The following is a 21,434-nucleotide window of genomic DNA, read 5'->3' on the forward strand; positions in this document are numbered from 1 at the left end:
GCAAATTGAAATCTGTACCATAATGATTTGGCGTTTTTGTTTTGCTTACTTGTGGTTCAGGTGAGAGCAAATAAATTACATATTATCTTAAAACATGAGTGAATGATTTTTATAGTTTGCCGGGGACATTGTTGTTGTTTTTTTCTATTTAAAGGTAAATTAAATATCTATTGTCCGTCAGTGAGGAAATTTACAATATCTATTTGTTTTTTTTTTTTTTAGACAAGATAATTTAACGATTACAGTAAAAACGACAAAAGCACAGTGGTAAAGAAACCATAAAATTCTCCATAAGCAGCAATCCTTTATCTGTAATAATACTCCTTGACCTTTTGTGATGCTGATGTGTGGATAACTTAAATTTAAATAATTTTTCTTGTAATATGTCACACTGATGATCTTAGTAAAAGACAGCCATCATTTTGACAACATTAATTCTCAAAATAAGTAAATCCCCCCTTCCCTAAAAATTCCTGAAAACTGAAAAAATCTTATCTTTTAACTCATATTTTAGTTTTTACATTGATCAGAGTGTTTAGCAGCCTCTAATTGTTAATCCGTAACTGTTGTGCGGTGGTAACCTTCAGTACAACAGTTACTGAAGGTTACACAGTAACCTTCAGTAACTGTGAGTAACATAGAGACCCCTATGTTTGTTAGCTCCTCTTTAAAATGGAGATCGCCATGACAACATGCCATTCAAGTAAACGTCAGTAAAGAAAATAACAAATCACTAAAACTTACTGATTAGGTTGATCGTTTCACCAAGGAACCTTTTACATCCTATGACTTCCTGTTTCTGTAGGGTATAAATATGATGCGACCCAGAGCCCAGTTTCCTTTAGCCAGTCTTCAAAATGGGAAAGACATGCAAACATATGAAATGTTTGTTGATTTCCATAAGCTAGGAAATGGAGCTACTCACTCTAATGTGCCCATGTCTGTAGTTGCAGAGGCAATAATTCCTTAAACACCTGAACTTAAAACACAAACAAAACTTTAAAATATTTTTAATGCAAAATTTTGAAATTAAATTAAAGATCTATAATTTTGAGACTTTGATGTTATCATTATTTCACCTTAAAAGTAAAGTGTAGTCTGTACTGATTGGCATCATAGTTGCACTTTGTGAGAAATTAAGATATTTTCTCTATTTTGGGGTATTTTGTTAAATAAAATAATTAGCTAATCAAGTAAAGACACCATGAATATTTTTTTTCTTTTTTTTCTATATATATATATATATATATATATATATATATATATATATATATATATATATATATATATATATATATATATGGGTAAGAAAGGCATACAAATTAACAAGCTCAAGCAATATTCACATCTGACCTTTGAATTAAATGTTATGAAAGTCATTATGGGGTCAAATCTTAGTTGCAGATGACAAAGGTCAATTCCTGAGTACATTTGAAGTCAGTCATGTTAACCCAATTACAACTTAATAAAGGGACTTATTGGCTCTTTTATTCTGCGTAAAGGTTCCAACCCTTTTTCATTCTTTCTTAGTAATCATTCCAAACTTTGTTTCAGGAACTGCCATCTGCCTGTATGCAAGTTCCAGTGGGTGGATGTGTGTGCGTGTGTGTGTGTGTGTGGGGGGGGGGGGTAGTGTGTGTAACGGGGCATGGCATTATCACTGCTTTGCTTTATTAGCATTAGAGCTCAGGCCTCAGGATGAGCTGCAGCAACCCGATCTCTGCAGTGGATTGAGCGAAATGTCAGTGAGCCACCTTCATTTGTGCCATCCAGCGACGGTGGACCGCCATAGAACAATGGCTCAGAAAACGAAGCAGATCCAATGTGATCATAAAACATGCAGTTATGGCCGAGGTTTCACTTTTTATGGTTTAGTGTCGTTGATCGCTTGTAGCAGAACGTTGTCTTCATTCTCAGCCAGAAAGTGAACTAACATTTCTTTTCTTGTCTCTCGTCCGGTGTGTTAGCATATCCACAGAGTTTTGATCATAAACTTCAATTCATTTTATTGGGATTTTATGTGACAGTGTCTCAAAGCATCATTTTGAAGTTGAGGAAAAGAGAAACAAGGTGCACCGTCTCCTCCAGGTTTGGACATTTAGAGACTCAAATGGTGCTGCTTTTTGCAGAAAAGCTCATATTCAGTCAGAATGGATGGAGGCTGTCTGTGAACATCAGTTCCTGACAACTAATTAGGACGAGACTTTGACTGGGCCACTCTAGTAAATGACTAACCTTTGATCTAAATCATTTCACTCAACAACTCAAGTTCCTGTTGTCCTGCTGGGGGGAGAATCTTTCTCTTGAACAGGTGTTTGGGGTGTTAGGTCAAAAAGTTAAATTTTTTTGAGTAACTACTTCCACACGCTTCCTACTGGCCTTGTGGCAAGTAGCCAACAAGACTTATCATGGCTTTCTTTTAGCAGCAGATGGCTATTTGGGACGACCTACAGCTATCCTGTCTAGCTTTTTGTTTCCCAGCTGAGCTGTGGACATCTGCACCGTAGGTGTCCCTCTCATGCAAATTTTTACTTATGTTCTCTAGCAAACCTTAGCAGAAGAGCTGTATTTTTTAATGGCTTTAAATTACACACAGAGGCTGAACAAATCACTGTCAAACCTCAGATTTTTCTTAATGTTTTCACTTCTACTTCACAAGTGTGGAAGTGATACGTCATGTGAATGTCCCAGGGCTACTCACACATTCCCAATAAGAACCATTGAAGTTTGTGATTGCAAAACAACAAATTGTAAAAAAAAAAAAAAAAAGAGAGAAAGTTTAGGGAGTATGAATGACTGTAAACCTTCTCGCCGGGCGTCCGTTCATTTGTTAGCCCGGTGTCTCTGCTGACACGTGAGCCCACATGTGCCCATCAGTGTCCCTTCCTCTCGTCTTTGTTCTAACCGTGCAACCTCTCTTCATCACATCTTATTTCCAGCCCGCCGGGTCGTGGACCCCTCTGCAGTTGTTGCCCTCGCCCACCCTGTCCACCTCCCCTCTGCCTATTCTTTGCCACTGGGCAATCCCTTCCCACCTATTGAGGACGTTCCCATCCAATGAGCAGAGAGAGCGTGTGGAAGGAGCACCAATGGGGCCAGTTTTTCATCTGTATAAAACTTTTTAAGAAAGTTTGCCAGGTTGCACTTTCTGTCAGTCCGGGAGGAGAGGAACAGCCCAGAGAGAGAGAGAGCAGCACAGGGGGGGGTCTCCGGTTGATAATCCCAGTCCCACACTCAAGAAAGTGGTGGGTGAATCAACTTTTTATCATTATTTTTATTTTTTTTTCCTTAGTCGTCTCCCAGTTGAGCCAGTCGGGTTGATGTGAGTGTTTCTGTTTTTCTCCCGAAGCCTCTCTGTTTCTGCCAAGGATGGAGAACGCGCACATCAAAGAGTCGGCCGACGTTCTGGCCTACTTTGGAGTCACAGAAGAGACGGGCCTGCCGCCCGAGCAGGTGAAGAAGAACCTGGAGAAGTATGGCTTCAACGGTGAGGGAGAGAAAGAAACAGGAGGCCGGGACAAAGAGGCAGTGAATGATGAGATTTTTTTATTTTTTTTATTTTTATCATTTATTCAATATCTTTCAAATATTTGTCATGGAGGATGATTTGTCGTGGTGGATGAGCATCACACGAGCAGAGATGGAGGGATGAAAAAACAGAGGAAGACGGAGAAGTGTTTAAGGACTGACAAATACACCAGCTGTGTGTGTGTGTGTGTGTGTGTGTATGTGTGTATGTGACAAACGCTGGGTGGTTACGTTGATGGAGCAGGCCCGTTTTGGTGTCACGTTTCTCAGCTCGATTACTGGCTGTAAACTGTTGGGAATGCCATGAAATTGTGTCAGTCAAGTTTACACCGTTTTCAGATCCGTCTCTGCAGACGCCGAGAAACTCATTCTGAATTCAAAACCAAAATTTTCCACCAAAGAACATTTTAGCTGCACGTGCGTGCACGATTAAAGGAAGTCAATTGTTGAGCTGAGCATCTGTGTATCTGTGTAGAACATCCTCTCGCTGCCATTTAATCCCTCTGAATCTGTGGAGACAATAAATGCACGGCTTTCATTCATATTTTCTGTTCTGTTCTTACCTGCAGAGCTGCCAGCAGAGGAGGGTGAGTCCACCTACACACCTCTTACTCTCTCATCCGTGTCTGGATCGCATGCTCTGTCCATCAAAGCGCATCCCTCGCCGTGAAGCCACCTGTCCCGCTCACGTCCTGTGATGACAGCTAATGTGGTCATTTTGCTTAACACCTATCTCTTGGCTTCTCGCTGCTCTTCATTGTGCCGCAGACGTGGCGCGTCCCCACACTGCTAATAATACGCCATTACCACACATTGTTGCAGGAGATGTCCCCTGCTGGGTGCACGGATCGCATATTTGCTGCGCTTAACATAAGCAAGCGCTGATAGACGGATATGACTTTTAAACAAGGCTGTGCAGCTTTACATGGCCTTCTTAAAGTGTATTCCCTCATCGGTTTTGCATGTGCAAGCACCCTAATTGGTATAGTTTAAGCACATGAACACAGTCTGTACCAGTGCATATTAAAATCAGTGTGTTTTTTGTTTATCAGGAAAGAGTATCTGGGAGTTGGTGGTGGAGCAGTTTGAGGACCTGTTGGTCAGAATCCTCCTTCTGGCTGCATGCATCTCCTTTGTGAGTTCTTACATGTTTTTTGTTGTTGTTTTTTTTGCTGACATCCCATGATGCATCTGTATCCGTTTGTTTTCATTTGGGCGGTAGCGTCACTCTTAATATCGTGTCAAACCCAAGGCTTTTTATAACGGAGGAGGAGATTTATGACAAAGTTTAAAACATACCTAAGATCTCCAAATGTTTCATGAAAAATCATTGAGCTTCATCCATTTGTTTGACTTATTTAGTTTAGCTCCTTTCTTTTTTGCCAGCAGCATACACTGTATCCCGCAGGCTTACTCTGTGCCAAGCTAGCGTTAGCTTTGGTTACATTTACACCACAGGAAAATGCATGACAGTCTAAATGTCCCAATTCTGATCTTTTCACCCGCCCAAAAAAAAAAAAAAAAAAACTGATTTGTGCCACTATCTTATGTGGTACTAAACTGGATTTGCATCCAATTGTTTCCAAAGCATTTGTGGTCAGAACAGTCATGTTGCATTTAATCTGATTTTTATGTTATTGATGTGAGATGTGTGTCATAATTCAGCACCGGCAGAATCCAGACGTAAATCAGGATGCAAACAATGTCTGAAAATTATAATTATGAACTTATTACAGATGTATGTGTGAGTTACACAGCTGCAGCAGTCAGTGCAGTTGCTTTTTCACTGTAAAAGTTATTGTAATGTGAGGAAAACTTTAATTTGTTGGATAAACCAAATAGCCAAGCAGTGCCGTGTTTAGTAGTATCCTGCAAGATGTATGTGTAATGACGATAGACTGATTGTTGGGCATGCACTAAGGGGTAAAGGGTTTTAAGGCTTGTTCATTTAATTTATTTTTTTTAATAAACATAGCACAGTCTGTAGGAATATTTTTTTTCATAATGTGCTTGACCTTATTAAAAATGGAGATGTTACTGGATTGGGGTGCAGCTCGCTGATATCAGGTGTTGAGTTCAGTGAGGAACTTACCGATTTCTTAAACATGTTTTCTAGACTCTTCAGGCTCCGATCAGGACGTCTCTATTTGGCAACTTTTGGACCAAACAACTTGTCCTGAAGGAGCCTTACTAATTTTAGGCTTTAAAAAAATTTCCTCTGTTTGCTAAAAGAGATTTTGACTTTGAAGATTTACAAAGGCTGTCACAGTATTAGGTGGAATTTTGTTGTAATTTGTATGACATGGGTCGTGGGTTTTGATCGTCCTTCCTCAAGCTTGTCTCAGTTGTTTGCTGTAACTTTGGCTCAATCCTCCTAACACAGCTGTGGTAACTGGGGGAGGTTTGTAAATCACCTTCCTTTTCAGCTCTGCCCACAAATTTCTTTTAAGGACTAAAACATTAGCATCAGTGTCTTTAAACAACATTTTAAATATTTGAACTGTATCCGTTTTTCCCCAGCTTTAACTTCTTAAGATGTTGCATACATCTATCTGCATTATGTTCCTCACTTATAATGTCATATATTTTACAAAGTGCACCAGTCTCTCCTGCATAAGAATATGCTAACAATGTAATCCTGCTTCCCCTGCACTTCACAATGGGGAAGGAGTTCTCAGGTCTACATGGTTTTCCTTATTTCCTCTAAATATGGCCACCAATAATCTTTGTAGCCAGACACTAAATTATCTGAGTAACTTTACACTCAAAGCAGCTACAATACTAATTTTACTAAACATACCAGCTTCATCCAGCTCCACAATTCTCATCTTGACATCTTGCCTGAGTTCTTTGATTTTCCCATGATGTCACTCAAGGAAGCGGCGCATCTGAGGTTTTACCTTTAAACAGATCTCCAGTTCACTCAAATGTTGTAAACAGACATTGAGCAGCAGCTTATATAACCCTTCTCTAATTGTTCAAAAGAACTGCAATCTTGATATATGAAAACTTTATACGATGAAGAAATAATTCAAAGTTAAGTATCATTATTCGGGCACTCAGTAAATCCTAACAGACCTAAAGCAAGAGCAGTGCGACTACTCGAGACAGCGACAATAAAAGGAACGTTTTCTACATAGTGTGTGTAAATATCTGATTTCCGCTGCAAAGACGCATGATTAATCTTAGTAGGTTACTCAAACAAATCTTTGAGATGGATAACACCTTATAAAACATGGTGATGAAAACTAATTATAAAACCGAGGTGCAGTTCTGAGCACTCAGCTCTCACCTGTTATCTCTGTGGTGAAGACAAACACACACTCAGGCGGCCAAATACAGCATGTACATCACCGAGATATTAAATTACTTTTGGATACACTCTCATTTACACAAGGAATCCCTCTCTCCCTCTCTGCTGCTGCTCTCTCTGCTATGGTTTTATTAAGGACAGCGCGTTGCACACATTGTCTTAATCCTCAGTCTCTGCCCTCCGGCCTCCCTTACAGCTGTCGCTGTGGCCCTAGAAGGCCTGACGGCTGTGTGTGGAACAAAAAAAAAAAAACAAAAAGAGAAAGAGCGAGAGAGAGCAAGATAAAGAGGAAGACAGAAAGTGAGTGGCAGTGTGTTCTAGTACATTTGCATGGCACAGGCTTTATTTTAAGAAAGTCTCAAGCCAGGACGAGAAACAGTATCCTTGGACAAAGGTCAAGGATGGTCGGAACGAGGGATGGCTTGCAGCAGGAGAGACGAACAGACAGAGAGGAGGGCGCAGAAGGAGGGGTGGCTGGGGATTGGGTTGCACAATGGCATTGTTTGGTACGATGACAAATGATAGCAATTGATTGAGAGTCATATACAGTTTCTAAAAAAGAGAACACTAAATACTGCAGATACATGCTCATCCTATTCATACACACAGGAATGTTATGTCACTGCAACGTGCTGACAGGCGCTGACGCGCGCTCTGGAGATCCATTGTGTGTTTGAAGAGAAGCGCCGTGAAGACAGACTGCAGGGAGGGAGCAATAAGGGGCTATTTTCAAATAAGAGAGGTGAGAAAAGATGGGAGAGGAAGGAGGTACAGCAAGTGGAAACGAGGCAAATTAGGATGCGGAGGGAAAAACTGAGCGTTATCGTCAAGGTTCGGCCCGTGCTCCGCTGGCCTGCAACTAATCTGTGTCAATGTCAACATGGAGCCTTTCCGAAACAGGCCTGCCTTTGTAAGGTGGGTGTCCCGCTCACAGAGGGACGGCCACGTGTTAAGCTATACATTACAAAATGAGTCACGTGGTTCTTGTGGCGAGACATTTCACACATTGGATGACATAAGAGACAACTATCATTTGATCCACCAAAGGTTCTTTACTGAGATAAATTACTGCCTTTGCTCAGTTAGCAAAACTACAAGTACCACTTTACAATAAGGTTGCGCTATAATCGCTTTTAAAATCTGCAGCCTCATACAGTTTACAAGCTATTATAAACAGGTATAGTCCATTAGTTAACAGCAAGACATGTCACATTGGGTTTCTTGCCCAATATTAGGCTTTCTACAACAGGTCAAAAGTGTAGTAACTTTTGACCTGTAATTTTTATAATCATCAGTTTTAGACTTTCTCTGGAAATCCTTGTATCTTCCAGATATACAAACTGATGTGTATCCAAATTATTGTGTGAAAGGCTTACTACACTTTACTTTACACTTGACATTAAAGTGTCATGTCACTTTAAAAGAATCAGTGACATTACACACACTCTGTAGCACTGATGGTTTGTTTCAACATCAAAATAAGAAAGCCGAAATAAACAACAGAACTCCAAATTGTAGGATTTAGGCTAAATGTCAGCAGTGCATGATAGTGATAGATCTTGTGTTTCGAGACGCTGCAATATTAAAATTGTATTTCTTATTCAAGTAAATTTTGACTCCAAAGGCACTACGCTTTGTTCTCTTATGTATAAATAATATGTCTTAGCTATAGGCTATATTGTGTCATTGGGTAAGCCAACAGTACTTGCTTATAAAAGGACTTGCTCTCATTTTCAATAATTTTTTGTGTCCATGTATTTGGTTGAAGAAGAAATGGTGAAAAAGAGGAAGACAAGAAACAAACTATTTAAAAGATCTATGAGAAAACTCCAGCTAGCTAATTGTTACCACTAACAACAATAAAGTTAGCATCTGCTTCTGCATCTTCCTAGCTGCGCTAAGCTAAAATCCTACTTCACAGTTTTAAATGTGTCTGTTTATTTGTATGTTAAAATCTAAACTATCATTTGTAAAAACACAAATGAAGTAGATAAAACACTACTATTAACATCAGAACCACCTTAGGATTAGAAAAGCATAAAATCAAAGGGCCTGCTCAAAACATAACTTGAACATTCAACACTGGATATAGATTATCTTAAAATAAAAGACTACAGAATAACAGGTAAAATATGACAATTTTGGGAAACTGTAAACTTTGTGACAAAAGCATGAATGGCTAATTATTAGCCGCTAACATTAGCAAGTTTAGCATCGACAGCTGTACTTACTATTGGTTTGAAGCTAAAGTGCTACTTCCCGTTTTTAATTTAGTCATCTGAATATAAAGTAGAATTTGTGAAAACAAAAAGGGTTGAATTTTTTTTGGCTTGTGTGCATTTTTTTTTCTCCATATTTTTTAGAAATTTCAAAGCACAGTAAAGTCAAAACTCAAGACTTGACGTTTGTGTTTGGAATGAGTTTAAGTCAAAGTGTGAGATTATGCTCCCATTTGAGTTTTTGACACAACTTTGAAAATGGTGGCAATGAATGAACATGAGGTTTTAATTTAACTTTAACCTTTTTCCACCAGAGTCAGCTCAATTTTGCAATACATCATTGAAGAGAACTGTATATTTTTCTACATATTGATACAGAAACAGTAGAGATCGAACTTAAAGTACATAAATTTAAGATCAATCATTCAGGTTGATTATTTTTCATCTAAAATGTCAAATACTGTATTTTAACTGTTAATATCTAATCTGTCCCTGAGATTTGTTGCTTTCAGAATAGCAGAATTTAAAATGATATGGAGTCATTTTTTTAAACCTAATATTCTAACATGCACTAACCCTTTGCATCTGCGTGACACAGGTGCTGGCTTGGTTTGAGGAAGGTGAAGAAACAGTCACTGCCTTCGTCGAGCCTTTCGTCATCCTCCTCATCCTCATTGCCAATGCCATCGTAGGGGTGTGGCAGGTCAGTCGGAGAGCGCGCACACACAAACACAAACACACACACAGTGAGATAATCACAGTCTGGAGGATGAAGGGCACGTGGCTTCCCCTGCACACTGTGTTTCACACACACCTAAATAGACTCTCAAACTTAGCAACAGTCACGCACAATAAATCACACACATTGTCGACCCGTTCCGGCCTTGTGTCCTTTACGGACATCGCACTGCTCTACCAAAGAGTTCAAGGGAAGCCAGAAAGAGAGGTGTGACGTCAGCAAGAGGTCAAGAGGCTGAAGGTCAGAACAACAGGGTGATGACCTGCAGCCCCAGCTGCTTGGAAGGTCTAAACAGATGTTGTTTTTTCCTCAGTTCATAGTAACAATACAGGTTTGAAGTGGGCATTTGGTTTAGTGGGAGTGCATTACAACCCTGCATCAGTCATTTGGAAACTATGCACAAGGGTTCACACATGGAGGGTATGGAGAGGGAAGACAGCTGGCATAAGTTGAGCTTTACACGTTGAGGCGGTTGGGGGTAGCCTTGGAAGAAAACCACAGACTGAGCCGAACATCAGCCCAGTCTGTTCAATCACAGGCTGATGCAGTGTTCACTGCTCTTCTCCGCAGTACGCTGGACGTCAAACAAAATGTGCTTCAGATTCCACTTCAGTTTAGTGTTAAACTTAAACGTATGGCTACAGGGATTTCATGTGACGCGCCAACACAGGTTAGCTCGTTATTTGGAAGCGAAATATACATTTTGCATGCTTCTTAATCGTTTTTCCAAAAAATACATATCTGGAAAGAAGTGTGCAATGCGAAATAAACTCCAGTGCAGCCCACTCTCCAGAAGACGTCTGATCACTTCCTAAAGTCCAGATATGTGTAATTCAATCTCAATATAAATGTTATTCAACATCTGCGCATCAACCCGAGTACATCATCCGCACAGTGAGATACAGAGGAACCAATTGCACCAGGTTGCACAACTTTTTTAGGTTTTATTTAAAATGAACTGTGTGAAAGTGTCTTTCCACTTTCACACAACAATACACTTATGTGTTAAACTCTCAAAGAAATACACGTCCCAATAAACTTTACACTGCATATTCGTCCGTTTTCTATATGACTGGACAAGTGGCTGACGAAGGAAGTCGCTGTTGTAATTAATGTGAATTTCTGCTTCAGGAGCGGAATGCAGAGAGCGCCATCGAGGCGCTGAAGGAGTACGAACCTGAGATGGGAAAAGTTTACAGGGCTGACAGGAAGAGTGTGCAGAGGATCAAGGCCAGGGAGATAGTTCCTGGGGATGTGGTGGAGGTTTCTGGTAAGTCCTACGTTTATTAAAAACAATGCCGTGTTGCTGTGACCCTGCTAACAGATGTCAACAGAAACAACTTCTAGTGCAGGAGCAGCTGTCGTCCAGATGAGCTGCATTTTCTTTGTCTTTTTCTGAAAGTTGATTTATTTTTTATTGTGAAGTTCAAACAAGGGTATCTGAGACTCACTCTGTTGCCAGTAGATGCTAGTTTTGTTCAGAAAAAAGTTTATAAGAAATGGTAAATCTCATCAAAAGAAAAAAAGGCCAATGTACATGTCATTCTTGTGTAGCTTGTTGTAAAAATTTTGGTTTGTTCTTAGGGCAAAAATACTCATACGCATAAAAAAATTGGACGTTGTCAGACATTTGTACAAAAAAAACATAATAAATCGCAGTGACTCTTCTTGGACTTGCATGAAATGAGTTTTTCAGTTCCAGTACAGATCAGGCCATTTGATTTGAGCAATCAGAACAAGGCTCTTTGTTAAGCTGCAAACCTCTTAAACGTTGCTGCTTAGCTTTTAGCCGGTGGTTCCATCTATAAAGAAATTACACCCTCCTTTTAAGGTAAGCACAAAGAAAAAGGGGTGGAGAAGCTCGACTATGAAAGCACTTGATATTGACCCAGTCCTCTGTCTCTCCCCGTCCACCTGTTCTTTTCCTGTCATGATCTCCCCAAGGTCTCGCTCTCCCTCTGACTCTCACAGTGGTATCGGTTTTCAACAACAACACTATTCATCCAAAGTGCTAAGACCAGTCAATCACCCCTGCCCCCCTTCATCCTGCATGCTGCTGTCAGATTGTTACCGAGCTTTGCGCTGCAAATCTCCACAGCCAATCGAGCAAATTAAAAGGAGCCCAACGTTATCTAACCGGCCCATACGTTTTAACGTAAACCAAGTGTTTTGCCTTCCTGTCTTTGCCTGTTGTCGACTGTGCGGACGATAGTTGGTGACAAAGTTCCAGCAGACATCAGGATCATCTCCATCAAGTCCACCACTCTGCGTGTGGACCAGTCCATCCTCACTGGTATGCCCATCATCAAAAATAGACGACAAAAGAAAAAAAACTTGCTTCTGATGTCTTCACTGATCGCTCTCTGACTTGTTGTTGTGCTTCAGGAGAGTCTGTGAGCGTGATAAAGCACACTGAGGCTGTTCCGGACCCCCGGGCTGTGAACCAGGACAAGAAGAACATGCTGTTCTCTGTAAGTCTCTTCTTTACCCTCCCTAGAGATGTACACAGCTTTCGCCACATTTTACAACCCCAGCTAGTGTTTTACAAATCATTCAAATCAATACCATCTTTTAGAAAACCCAACCATATTTTGCCAGTGTGACACCACTGACTGAAGATGATGCTCATACTACCCAATCTAACGAGGCGACCAGGAGGTCTCAGATTTTTCCCATTTTGAAGAATGGGCCCAAGTCATATGTGTCCCTCAAGGAAACAGGAAGTCACGATGATGGGTTCAAAGTTCACATTCTGATCAACTTTTGAAAGCAGATCATGAATTTAAAAAATGGTTTCTTTTAATTCACTTTATAGCAATTAGTTGGGTGCCAGTAGTGATGGCATACTACTTTATAAAACTAAAAATAAAAACATAAAAAAAAAAAATCATTTCTTAATATGTTTTGCCCTGTTATTTAACACGTTTTTCATTATGGTATTTTGTTACAGCAATAAAACGGGAACCTTTTAGGCTTTTTAATCATCTTCACTTCACGTCTCAACAAAGTAGTGCAGTTTGTATTTCTTTAAGATCTGATAACGTAGCTTCATATTTTCTTTTTAGTTACCCCCTCATGTTACACTCCTTGCTCTACCTAATAACTATTGAAGACGGTGGCAATTGTTTGAAACCATAGTAGTGAAAATCAATGCATTTAGTAGACAGACTTATACTGACTCTTTATCACTCCATGTTCATTTATTGTCAGTTTTCACTACTATTCCCTAATTGCTATTTGTTGAAGATATTTTCCTGCCAACTTTTCAGGGAAAGCAGCGTTACGGTAGTACAATCGTGCTGTTGTTTTTGGTTCCTCCACTGAACACCAGGTTAAAAGAAAACACCTAAAAACTTAATAAAACTCTAAATGACCTGAAATAATCTGACAACTGCTAAGATAATGCAGCTTCTAAACTTGTCTGCAACTCCTGCAGGGCACCAACATCGCTGCCGGGAAGGCCACTGGCATCGCAGTTGCCACTGGTGTCTCCACTGAGATCGGTAAGATTCGTGACCAGATGGCGGCCACCGAGCAGGAGAGGACGCCTCTGCAACAGAAACTGGATGAGTTTGGAGAGCAGCTCTCCAAGGTGGGTAAGACTGGCGAACATGATCTGATGTATCCTGCACTTGTTGCTGGCCTTTTCAATATTATTTCAAAATATTATGCTTTGACTTAAATCTCCTGCCGTGTCCTTTGCTTGCCTCTCCCTTCAGGTCATCTCCCTCATTTGTGTGGCCGTGTGGATTATCAACATTGGTCATTTCAATGACCCCGTCCATGGGGGATCCTGGATCCGTGGTGCCATCTACTATTTCAAGATTGCTGTGGCTTTGGCTGTGGCTGCCATTCCCGAAGGTAAACCCCAGAGATTAGCCTCAGTTTCACTCAGCCAGAGGGTTATTTAACTGCTGGTTGTACGGTGCCAGAATCTTGACTTAAATGAAAGAGAGAGCTGAGTTTTTTGGTGAGCCACCGGATTTGCCTGGTCTGCTTTTTTTAATGCCACCTCCAAGTAGTTCATAGTTTTAACGTGCAAATGTTTTCCCCGTTTAGTCTGCAATCCCTACAAAAAAATAATCAGGGCCTTCAGAAGTCACCCAGTTAGTAAAGATAGGTCTTCTAAAACTGCAAATAACCCAGAATACACCATCAAAGTAGGAAAACATGGTGGTAGCTCCAGTATGCTGTGGTGATGTTTGTGTTCAGCATGGATATGTCATTTGATGGGAAGGTGAATGGAGTTAAATCAAAGTCCCTCTTGGGAGAAAACTTGTTAAAGACTGGGAAAACCTGAAACTAGGGCAGCAGATCACTTTTCAACATAAAAACAACCATAAACATACATCCAGTGCTTGATGATGTTAATACATTGGATGGCCTAGTCAAAGTCGAGAAGAATCTGAGACAAGACTTCAAAAATCATTCACAAACCTAAAAGTTTAGCTATGAAGGTGGTCCTACAATGTACTGACATAGAGGAGGTGAGTGAAATGTATGTTCAAAAACCATGTTTTACTTTTCTACACCTTCACAATTCTGATCGATGTTAAAATGGCACTACAGTCAGTCATGTGGTTGAAACTGAAGAGAGATTTCTTAACATCAGTTCTTTGTCTTCATGTACCCTCTGTCAATAAACCATTTTTTAGTGTCTGATAGATTCTGTGCCCTCATTCCCATCACAGGACTGCCGGCTGTCATCACCACTTGTCTGGCGTTGGGAACGCGTCGTATGGCCAAGAAGAACGCCATCGTCAGAAGCCTTCCCTCTGTGGAGACTCTGGGCTGCACCTCGGTCATCTGCTCCGACAAGACAGGCACGCTCACAACCAACCAGATGTGTGTCACCAAGGTCGGTTCATGTCCACCAACACAGTTTTATTTTCATAATTTTTAAATGTGCAGGACGTGTTTTAAACCTTTTTCATTGCAGATGTTCGTCATCGATAAAGTTGAAGGTGACAGCGTTACCCTTGGACAGTTTGACATTTCCGGCTCAAAGTACACCCCTGAAGGAGAAGTGTAAGTGAAAGACTAAATGAGAGATTCACAATCTTGGACCACAGTTGCGCTGGAAAACAATTTGTTCCACCTTTTTCTCCAGCACGAAGAACAACGCACTTGTGAAATGCGGACAGTATGACGGACTAGTCGAGCTGGCAACCATCTGTGCCCTGTGCAATGACTCATCTCTGGACTACAACGAGGTCAGTGGAGCATTTGCAACTACGGATACATTGCACCGATGTTTACGTGCTGCAAGAAAAAGTGAAAATGCTTTGACTCTGATTCCTTCCCTCGCTCCACGGTGCAGTCCAAGGGCATTTATGAGAAAGTAGGCGAGGCCACAGAGACCGCCCTGTGCTGTTTGGTGGAGAAGATGAACGTGTTCAACACCGAAGTGCGCGGTCTGTCAAAGGTCGAGAGGGCAAACGCTTGCTGTTCGGTAAGTCCATGACAGCTCTCATTCAGGCTGCAGTAAGTTGCAACATTATCAACATTTTCCAATAAGTAAAATTAAATTTAGAGAATGCCTAACAAAGAGGTTCTTCACAGTTGCATTTTATGCACATTAAAGCCCTGGATTCTTATTTTGTCTGTTGATATTTGAAGTAACGCTTTGCGTTGTCTCTAGTGAGAACCTGCTTTGGTCATCAGTTTCAAACTCTCAATACAGCAGGGATTAGTCAGCAAAAATCCTGCCAAAAGTTAATTAATTTACAATGAAATCCTTCTCAGCACCAAGACGCAAACACACAAAAGCAGCTGCTGAGAAGCAGCGGAAACTTTTTCATGGACAGATAGCAGCTTAGCTAATTAAAACTGTCCTGATCTTTAATCTTTTAGAGGTAACCTTCATTTGTATTTCCATTTGTCTGTCCACTTCCAATCAGGTCATCAAGCAGCTGATGAGGAAGGAATTCACCCTGGAGTTCTCCAGAGACAGGAAGTCCATGTCAGTGTACTGCTCACCCGCAAAATCCGCCAAAGCTCCCGTGGGGAACAAGATGTTTGTCAAAGTGAGTGATGGCACCTCTATGCAACTGTGACACCTAAAACAAGAATTTGGATCTACAGAAATCAAAATATCTCAGTAATATATGGAGATTGCTTACAAAAGAGTTTTAAGATTATTGGCATAACGTAAACCTAAAGACTGTGTCTCTATGTCATCGTCAGGGTGCTCCAGAAGGTGTGATTGATCGCTGTGCTTATGTTCGCGTGGGCACCAACCGCGTACCGCTGACTGGTCCAGTCAAAGACCAGATCATGTCAGTCATCAAAGAGTGGGGAACCGGACGCGATACCCTCCGCTGTTTGGCGCTCGCTACCTGCGACTCGCCACTGAGAAAGGAAGAGATGAACCTGGAGGACTCAACGAAGTTTGCAGACTACGAGGTGGATCGTCTGAACAAAAAGGAACTACAGAAACATATCTGTCATGGCAGAATGCAGTGGATCATGTTTTCCTTCCTTTTCTCTAGACTGACTTGACCTTCGTTGGCTGTGTTGGCATGCTTGACCCTCCTCGCAAAGAGGTCATGAGCTCCATTGAGCTGTGCAAGGCTGCTGGCATCCGTGTCATCATGATCACTGGTCAGTCTGAGCAGCAGACCAATCTATTCGAGAAGAGACTTGAGCAAAGATTGGTAAGAGATGACGAAACTCTCATTACTACTCTTCTCTTTCAGGTGACAATAAGGGTACGGCCGTGGCAATCTGCAGACGCATTGGCATCTTCTCTGAGGAGGAGGACGTCACTGGTAAGGCCTTCACAGGCCGTGAGTTTGATGACCTCAGTCCGTACGATCAGAAGAAAGCAGTCCGAAAGGCTTGCTGCTTTGCCAGAGTGGAGCCATCCCACAAGTCCAAGATTGTTGAATTCCTGCAGGGCTTTGATGAGATTACAGCCATGGTTAGGAGAAATATGCTTCCATTCTGATAAAGCAGATCAGGTAAATCTGGCCAAACTAACTCTTCCCCCTTCCTTCTCTTCACCAAGACCGGTGACGGAGTGAACGATGCTCCCGCCTTGAAGAAGGCGGAGATTGGCATCGCCATGGGCTCTGGCACTGCCGTTGCCAAGTCTGCCTCTGAGATGGTCCTGGCCGACGACAACTTCTCTTCTATTGTGTCTGCTGTTGAGGAGGGCAGAGCCATTTACAACAACATGAAGCAGTTTATCCGCTACCTCATCTCCTCCAATGTTGGCGAGGTCGTCTGGTGAGCACGTAGTTTTGTTTTATTTTTATTTTGAATTATAGCAATATTAACTGCATCAGAGATGAGGAATCGAATGCGAGACTCTTGCGAGACGTAGTTTATTTGTACAAATTGTCTCGTCTTGACTTTTAACTCACACTCTAAAGACTGGACTGAATAAAAGTGAAAAGACTCTAAACACTAAATGTGACTGAATTAGACTTTTGCAATTCTGAATTTGTCTTAGACTTAACTCTAGAACTGACTTAAACTAATTTTCTAAAGATTTGACTCTGATTCCAATATTTTTTTTTCTTGCTGATAAACTAAATACCATTAAACATCCATTGCTGGCTTAAAAAAAAATAAAAGCACTTCCTTTTACATTATTTTAAAAGTTAAAATTTTGGGGCCATGTGTAGAGTAGTGGTAAAGTGTCCCATAGAGGCTAATAATCTCAGCCATTTGGAGCTCAATATGCAAAAATGCATCATTCTCAACTTAGACTAAACAAATAACTTGTGAAAGTCTCCGTTTTATAATATTGAGAAAATAACTAAGACAGTTGTTTAATTCTCCCTTTCTCAGTATCTTCCTGACCGCTGCCTTGGGTCTGCCAGAGGCGCTGATCCCTGTCCAGCTTCTTTGGGTCAACCTGGTGACTGATGGTCTACCAGCCACTGCTCTGGGCTTCAATCCCCCTGACTTGGACATCATGGGCAAAGCCCCCCGCTCCCCTAAAGAGCCCCTTATCTCAGGCTGGCTCTTCTTCAGATATCTTGCCATAGGAGGTAGATTGTTGAACAAAGATTGGCTTACAGCCACTAAAAAAAATTTGCTTGGTTAAACTAGTAAACAGCCCTTATCCAGACTCTCTTTATTTACTAATCCCAGTTTTGATGCCTGTTCTTCCAGGTTATGTTGGTGCAGCAACAGTGGCTGCAGCAGCTTGGTGGTTCCTGTACTGTGATGAGGGCCCAATGGTCACCTTCTACCAGCTGGTACGCAACGAAAAAAATCATTATACTGAACGAGTCCTTAAAGTACAAGCACTTCATTATGAGAACATTCAAACTTTGAAAGACTGATACTTATCTTAAATCTTCCCGCCAGTCGCACTTTATGCAATGCAGTGAGGAAAACGAGGACTTTGATGGCATCCACTGTGAAGTATTCGAGTCTGCGCCGCCAATGACGATGGCTCTGTCTGTGCTGGTCACCATCGAGATGTGCAACGCTCTGAACAGGTGTGGCGCACAATGACTTCCACAAGCTTAGCATGAAAACATACAAATAGGGTTGCACAAACTAGCAACAGCTTACTATCAACAAATCAAACATGAACATGTTCTTTAGAAATGAACACAAAATGTAGCGTTTAGTGATTACTGTTGAGTTATTCAACGCCCTTCATGACAAGCGTCGTATGATCAACTGCAAAGCCAGGCACTATTTCTAATTAGCCTTAGCCCGTACTGTGGACACTAAAATCTAAATGTCTGCTGCCATCAACTCTTGCTGCTGGTCTTCTGCAGTCAGTCAAGAGTTTTCACCGCCTACCAGTCATAACTTCACGAGTCAACGGAAGATTTACAATAGCATTCTGCTTTATAAGAGTTTCATCTCAGGCACGCCTGATGCAAATCAAGCACCTAAATAGTTGCAACAGCTGGGCTGCTGTCGACTTTTAAATCTCTCACAAAGAATTACAGATTGGGAGGTGAATTATTTTGAGTTTGATGGTTGTCATCGGATTTTAGCTTTCTTTCCATTTCAGCAGTTTTTGTGTAAATGGTTTAGTCGTTCTTTTTCTTTTAGACAATAAACTCAGTTCGCAGCAGTGCTTGCACAATCGAATTGCAACTTTATGAATAATTTAGAGTATTCAGATAAAGCTGTCGTTTTCTGTCTACTTCAAATCATTTTTCGAAAAAGGATTTTGTAATTTAGGATTGAATGTCTAAGCCGATTAAAGATTTAACCTTACGGTTTTCTTGATTTCTCCCTGGAGTTTTAAAGGAAGAGCTCACAATTCAGTTTTGATAGTGATTTTGGCATTTTTGAAGATTTCTGAAAATCGTGTATATTCATTTTTTGTCAACATTGTTCATTTGTGTTGGTCTAATAACGCATTGAGGTTTGCTCGTTTGCCTCCTCCTAAAACCACCCAGCTTGTCGGAGAACCAGTCTCTGGTGCGGATGCCTCCCTGGAGCAACCTCTGGCTGATGGGCGCCATGAGCCTCTCCATGTCCCTCCACTTCATGATCATCTACGTCGACCCCCTGCCTGTAAGTCGCCTCCTCGGCTCAGCCGTAACACTAGGAAGGCTTTTCTTTTTTTTTTTTGTGCTCTGCCACAGTAAACTGAGAAATAAGAGAAACTTGACCATCCCTCGTCATTTCGGTGTTGAATTTTCTGGGTCGACCGCTGAAGTGTTTTTTTCCACGCTGCTGATCCACAGATGATCTTCAAGCTCACTCATCTGAATGTGGAGCAGTGGTTGATGGTGCTGAAGCTTTCCTTCCCAGTCATCCTTCTCGACGAGCTTTTGAAGTTTGTGGCTCGAACGTATCTGGAAGGTGAGCAGGTTCGGCAACTGTTGCCACAGTTTTGTTTTATTCAATGTCTTATCAGGGTGCAGCTTTAACATCTCCCCTTTATTTATTAAAGTTTTAATGTCCTGCCACCTTCTTTCCTCTAATCTGTTTTCTCTGATAAGTCTAATTTTCCTCTTCCCTTCCTGGACGCTCCACTTCCTCATTCCTTTTTTTCTGACAATGCAGTCTAAACCCTGTCCCCCCCCTCTTCATCCCCCTGTAACAAAACAAGGTATTCTCCTTCTGACTCAAAGCCGAGCGTTTTCTTTGCACCGTGCGACGATCTGCCCGTGTCCCAAGTGTTGACTGGATCTCTTGTAAAGCTTTTAAAAGTCTACTAAACTTTCTAGATATCTGGTGTGTAGAGATTGAAGTGAGAGAATGTTATCCTAGTAACACTTTCTTTGTCATAAAAATACCACTGACATGCACATGTAGCAGCTCGTGCATTTTTGACCTATTTTACAGTAACTAAAACTAATCCTGCTGCTTCAAGGTGAGTTTTGTCAGAACATTTCTGGAGTATGCCGGTTCATTTATTTCCCAAAGCTTTGTTTGCTGTGTTTTAATTTTTGCAAGCACTAAAAAAAGTAAAGATGAATCTTTACTTTCATATGGATTTTCCACTTTTGCAAGACAGAGTTTAGGCTTCTGATAATAAAGCAAGAGGTTTCTTTTCCAACAGGCAGACTCACTTGAAGAGTGTGATAATGTGCCAAAGTCTGGGAACACAAACTTCTTTCACATTCACTGTTTTCAATGAGGGACCTTATAGTTTCTAATTTCATGTATTTGCTCTGTTCAGAAAGCAGACACTTTTTACTTTTTATATAATATTTAAACCAAACTTTACATTTTTATTTACAAATGAACAAAAGACTGCTATTAAATGTACCAAACAGAACCACAACAGAGACAGAAGGAAACTCTGTAACCAAATGAACGCAGGTTGAGTTTTTGGTAAGATTCTCTCCAAAGATAGGCCGAAATGCTGAATATAAAGAGATGCATGGATTATGGACAAAAGTTTATCTAGCTTTTAGATAAAGGAAATACAAATATGCATCCATTCTTTATTTTCCTCTCCACATTTATCCAGACCTGGAAAATGAAATCGACTTCCAAACGTCCCCAAACTGCGTAGGAACCCCTCGGTGTTTGTTGGATTATTTCTTGGCTCCAACACACTTAGCAACAAACTGTGTGTGTCCGTACGAAGACACACACCCCCCCTCACATCAGCAACACGTCGTCTATTTGGTGCGGCGCATCTCGTTTATGGAGCAAAGCTAATTACTAGTCTGACATCGAGTCCCGTTTTTCTGACGTCAGCGCAGTATTCAGTCAGACCCCGTAAGGAAAGCCTTTGTACTTTTGTAAGAATAGATTTTCTTTGCTTTGTTCATTCAGGAAAAGTTTAAAAGGAAGCATGGAAGAGTGAGCATCTGAAGCAGAGGGAGCTGCGGCAAAACAGAGGATGGAGAGATAAAAACAGCACAATGCTGCAAACGAATGGAAAAACTCGCCGAGTCACTTGATCTAAACGTCGAGTTGTGTGAAATCAACAGGAGGCACAAAAGGCATCTGACAATACACCGAAAAGCTGCAAAAGTATTGTTTTTTTTCTTTCTGTGTATGTTCCAAAAAAATAATATATAGTTACGCTATTTTAAAGTTATTCTGTTTATTTTATTCTTAAAGAATAAAGATGTGTACTGAGGATAACGGGATTTGTAACTCTTAATCTGTCTGCATGTACAGTCAAACTGCAAAGAGCTCTGAGCCGCAGAACTTTATTATACTTGTTTGACCTTAATGCTTGAGCGAC

General features: G+C 41.0%; 1 protein-coding gene and 1 long non-coding RNA gene across 4 annotated transcripts; one reads left to right on the plus strand and one right to left on the minus strand.

Moving 5' to 3' along the window:
- Nucleotides 1–3,116: 3,116 nt before the first annotated feature.
- atp2a1 (ATPase sarcoplasmic/endoplasmic reticulum Ca2+ transporting 1) lies at nucleotides 3,117–21,331 on the plus strand. 2 transcript variants are annotated; one of them, XM_081609843.1, is made up of 26 exons: nucleotides 3,117–3,245; nucleotides 3,350–3,487; nucleotides 4,098–4,115; nucleotides 4,581–4,663; nucleotides 9,659–9,763; nucleotides 10,931–11,069; nucleotides 12,012–12,092; nucleotides 12,185–12,270; nucleotides 13,236–13,391; nucleotides 13,519–13,660; nucleotides 14,491–14,657; nucleotides 14,739–14,827; nucleotides 14,910–15,012; nucleotides 15,120–15,251; nucleotides 15,700–15,825; nucleotides 15,986–16,204; nucleotides 16,291–16,402; nucleotides 16,498–16,721; nucleotides 16,809–17,029; nucleotides 17,597–17,799; nucleotides 17,924–18,009; nucleotides 18,122–18,255; nucleotides 19,180–19,297; nucleotides 19,471–19,588; nucleotides 19,793–19,838; nucleotides 21,017–21,331. In XM_081609843.1, the coding sequence occupies exons 2-25, from the start codon at nucleotides 3,370–3,372 to the stop codon at nucleotides 19,795–19,797; spliced, it is 2,985 nt and encodes a 994-aa protein (XP_081465969.1). In that variant the 5' UTR covers nucleotides 3,117–3,245; nucleotides 3,350–3,369; the 3' UTR covers nucleotides 19,798–19,838; nucleotides 21,017–21,331. The 2 variants fall into 2 exon arrangements, with proteins under 2 accessions (XP_081465969.1, XP_008414849.1); XM_008416627.2 differs by lacking the exon at nucleotides 19,793–19,838.
- On the minus strand, nucleotides 3,533–7,096 carry LOC103469115 (uncharacterized). 2 transcript variants are annotated; one of them, XR_014088571.1, is made up of 4 exons: nucleotides 6,821–7,096; nucleotides 6,329–6,428; nucleotides 4,134–4,220; nucleotides 3,533–4,037 (listed from the first exon to the last, which is right to left on the minus strand). It is a non-coding gene; the product is annotated as an uncharacterized LOC103469115 (long non-coding RNA). The 2 variants fall into 2 exon arrangements; XR_534303.2 differs by having other exon boundaries at nucleotides 3,533–4,220.
- Nucleotides 21,332–21,434: the final 103 nt, after the last annotated feature.

This window comes from Poecilia reticulata, chromosome 8 (assembly GCF_904066995.2).
Source record: "Poecilia reticulata chromosome 8, P_reticulata-male-v2, whole genome shotgun sequence".
Classification (NCBI taxonomy): domain Eukaryota; kingdom Metazoa; phylum Chordata; class Actinopteri; order Cyprinodontiformes; family Poeciliidae; genus Poecilia; species Poecilia reticulata.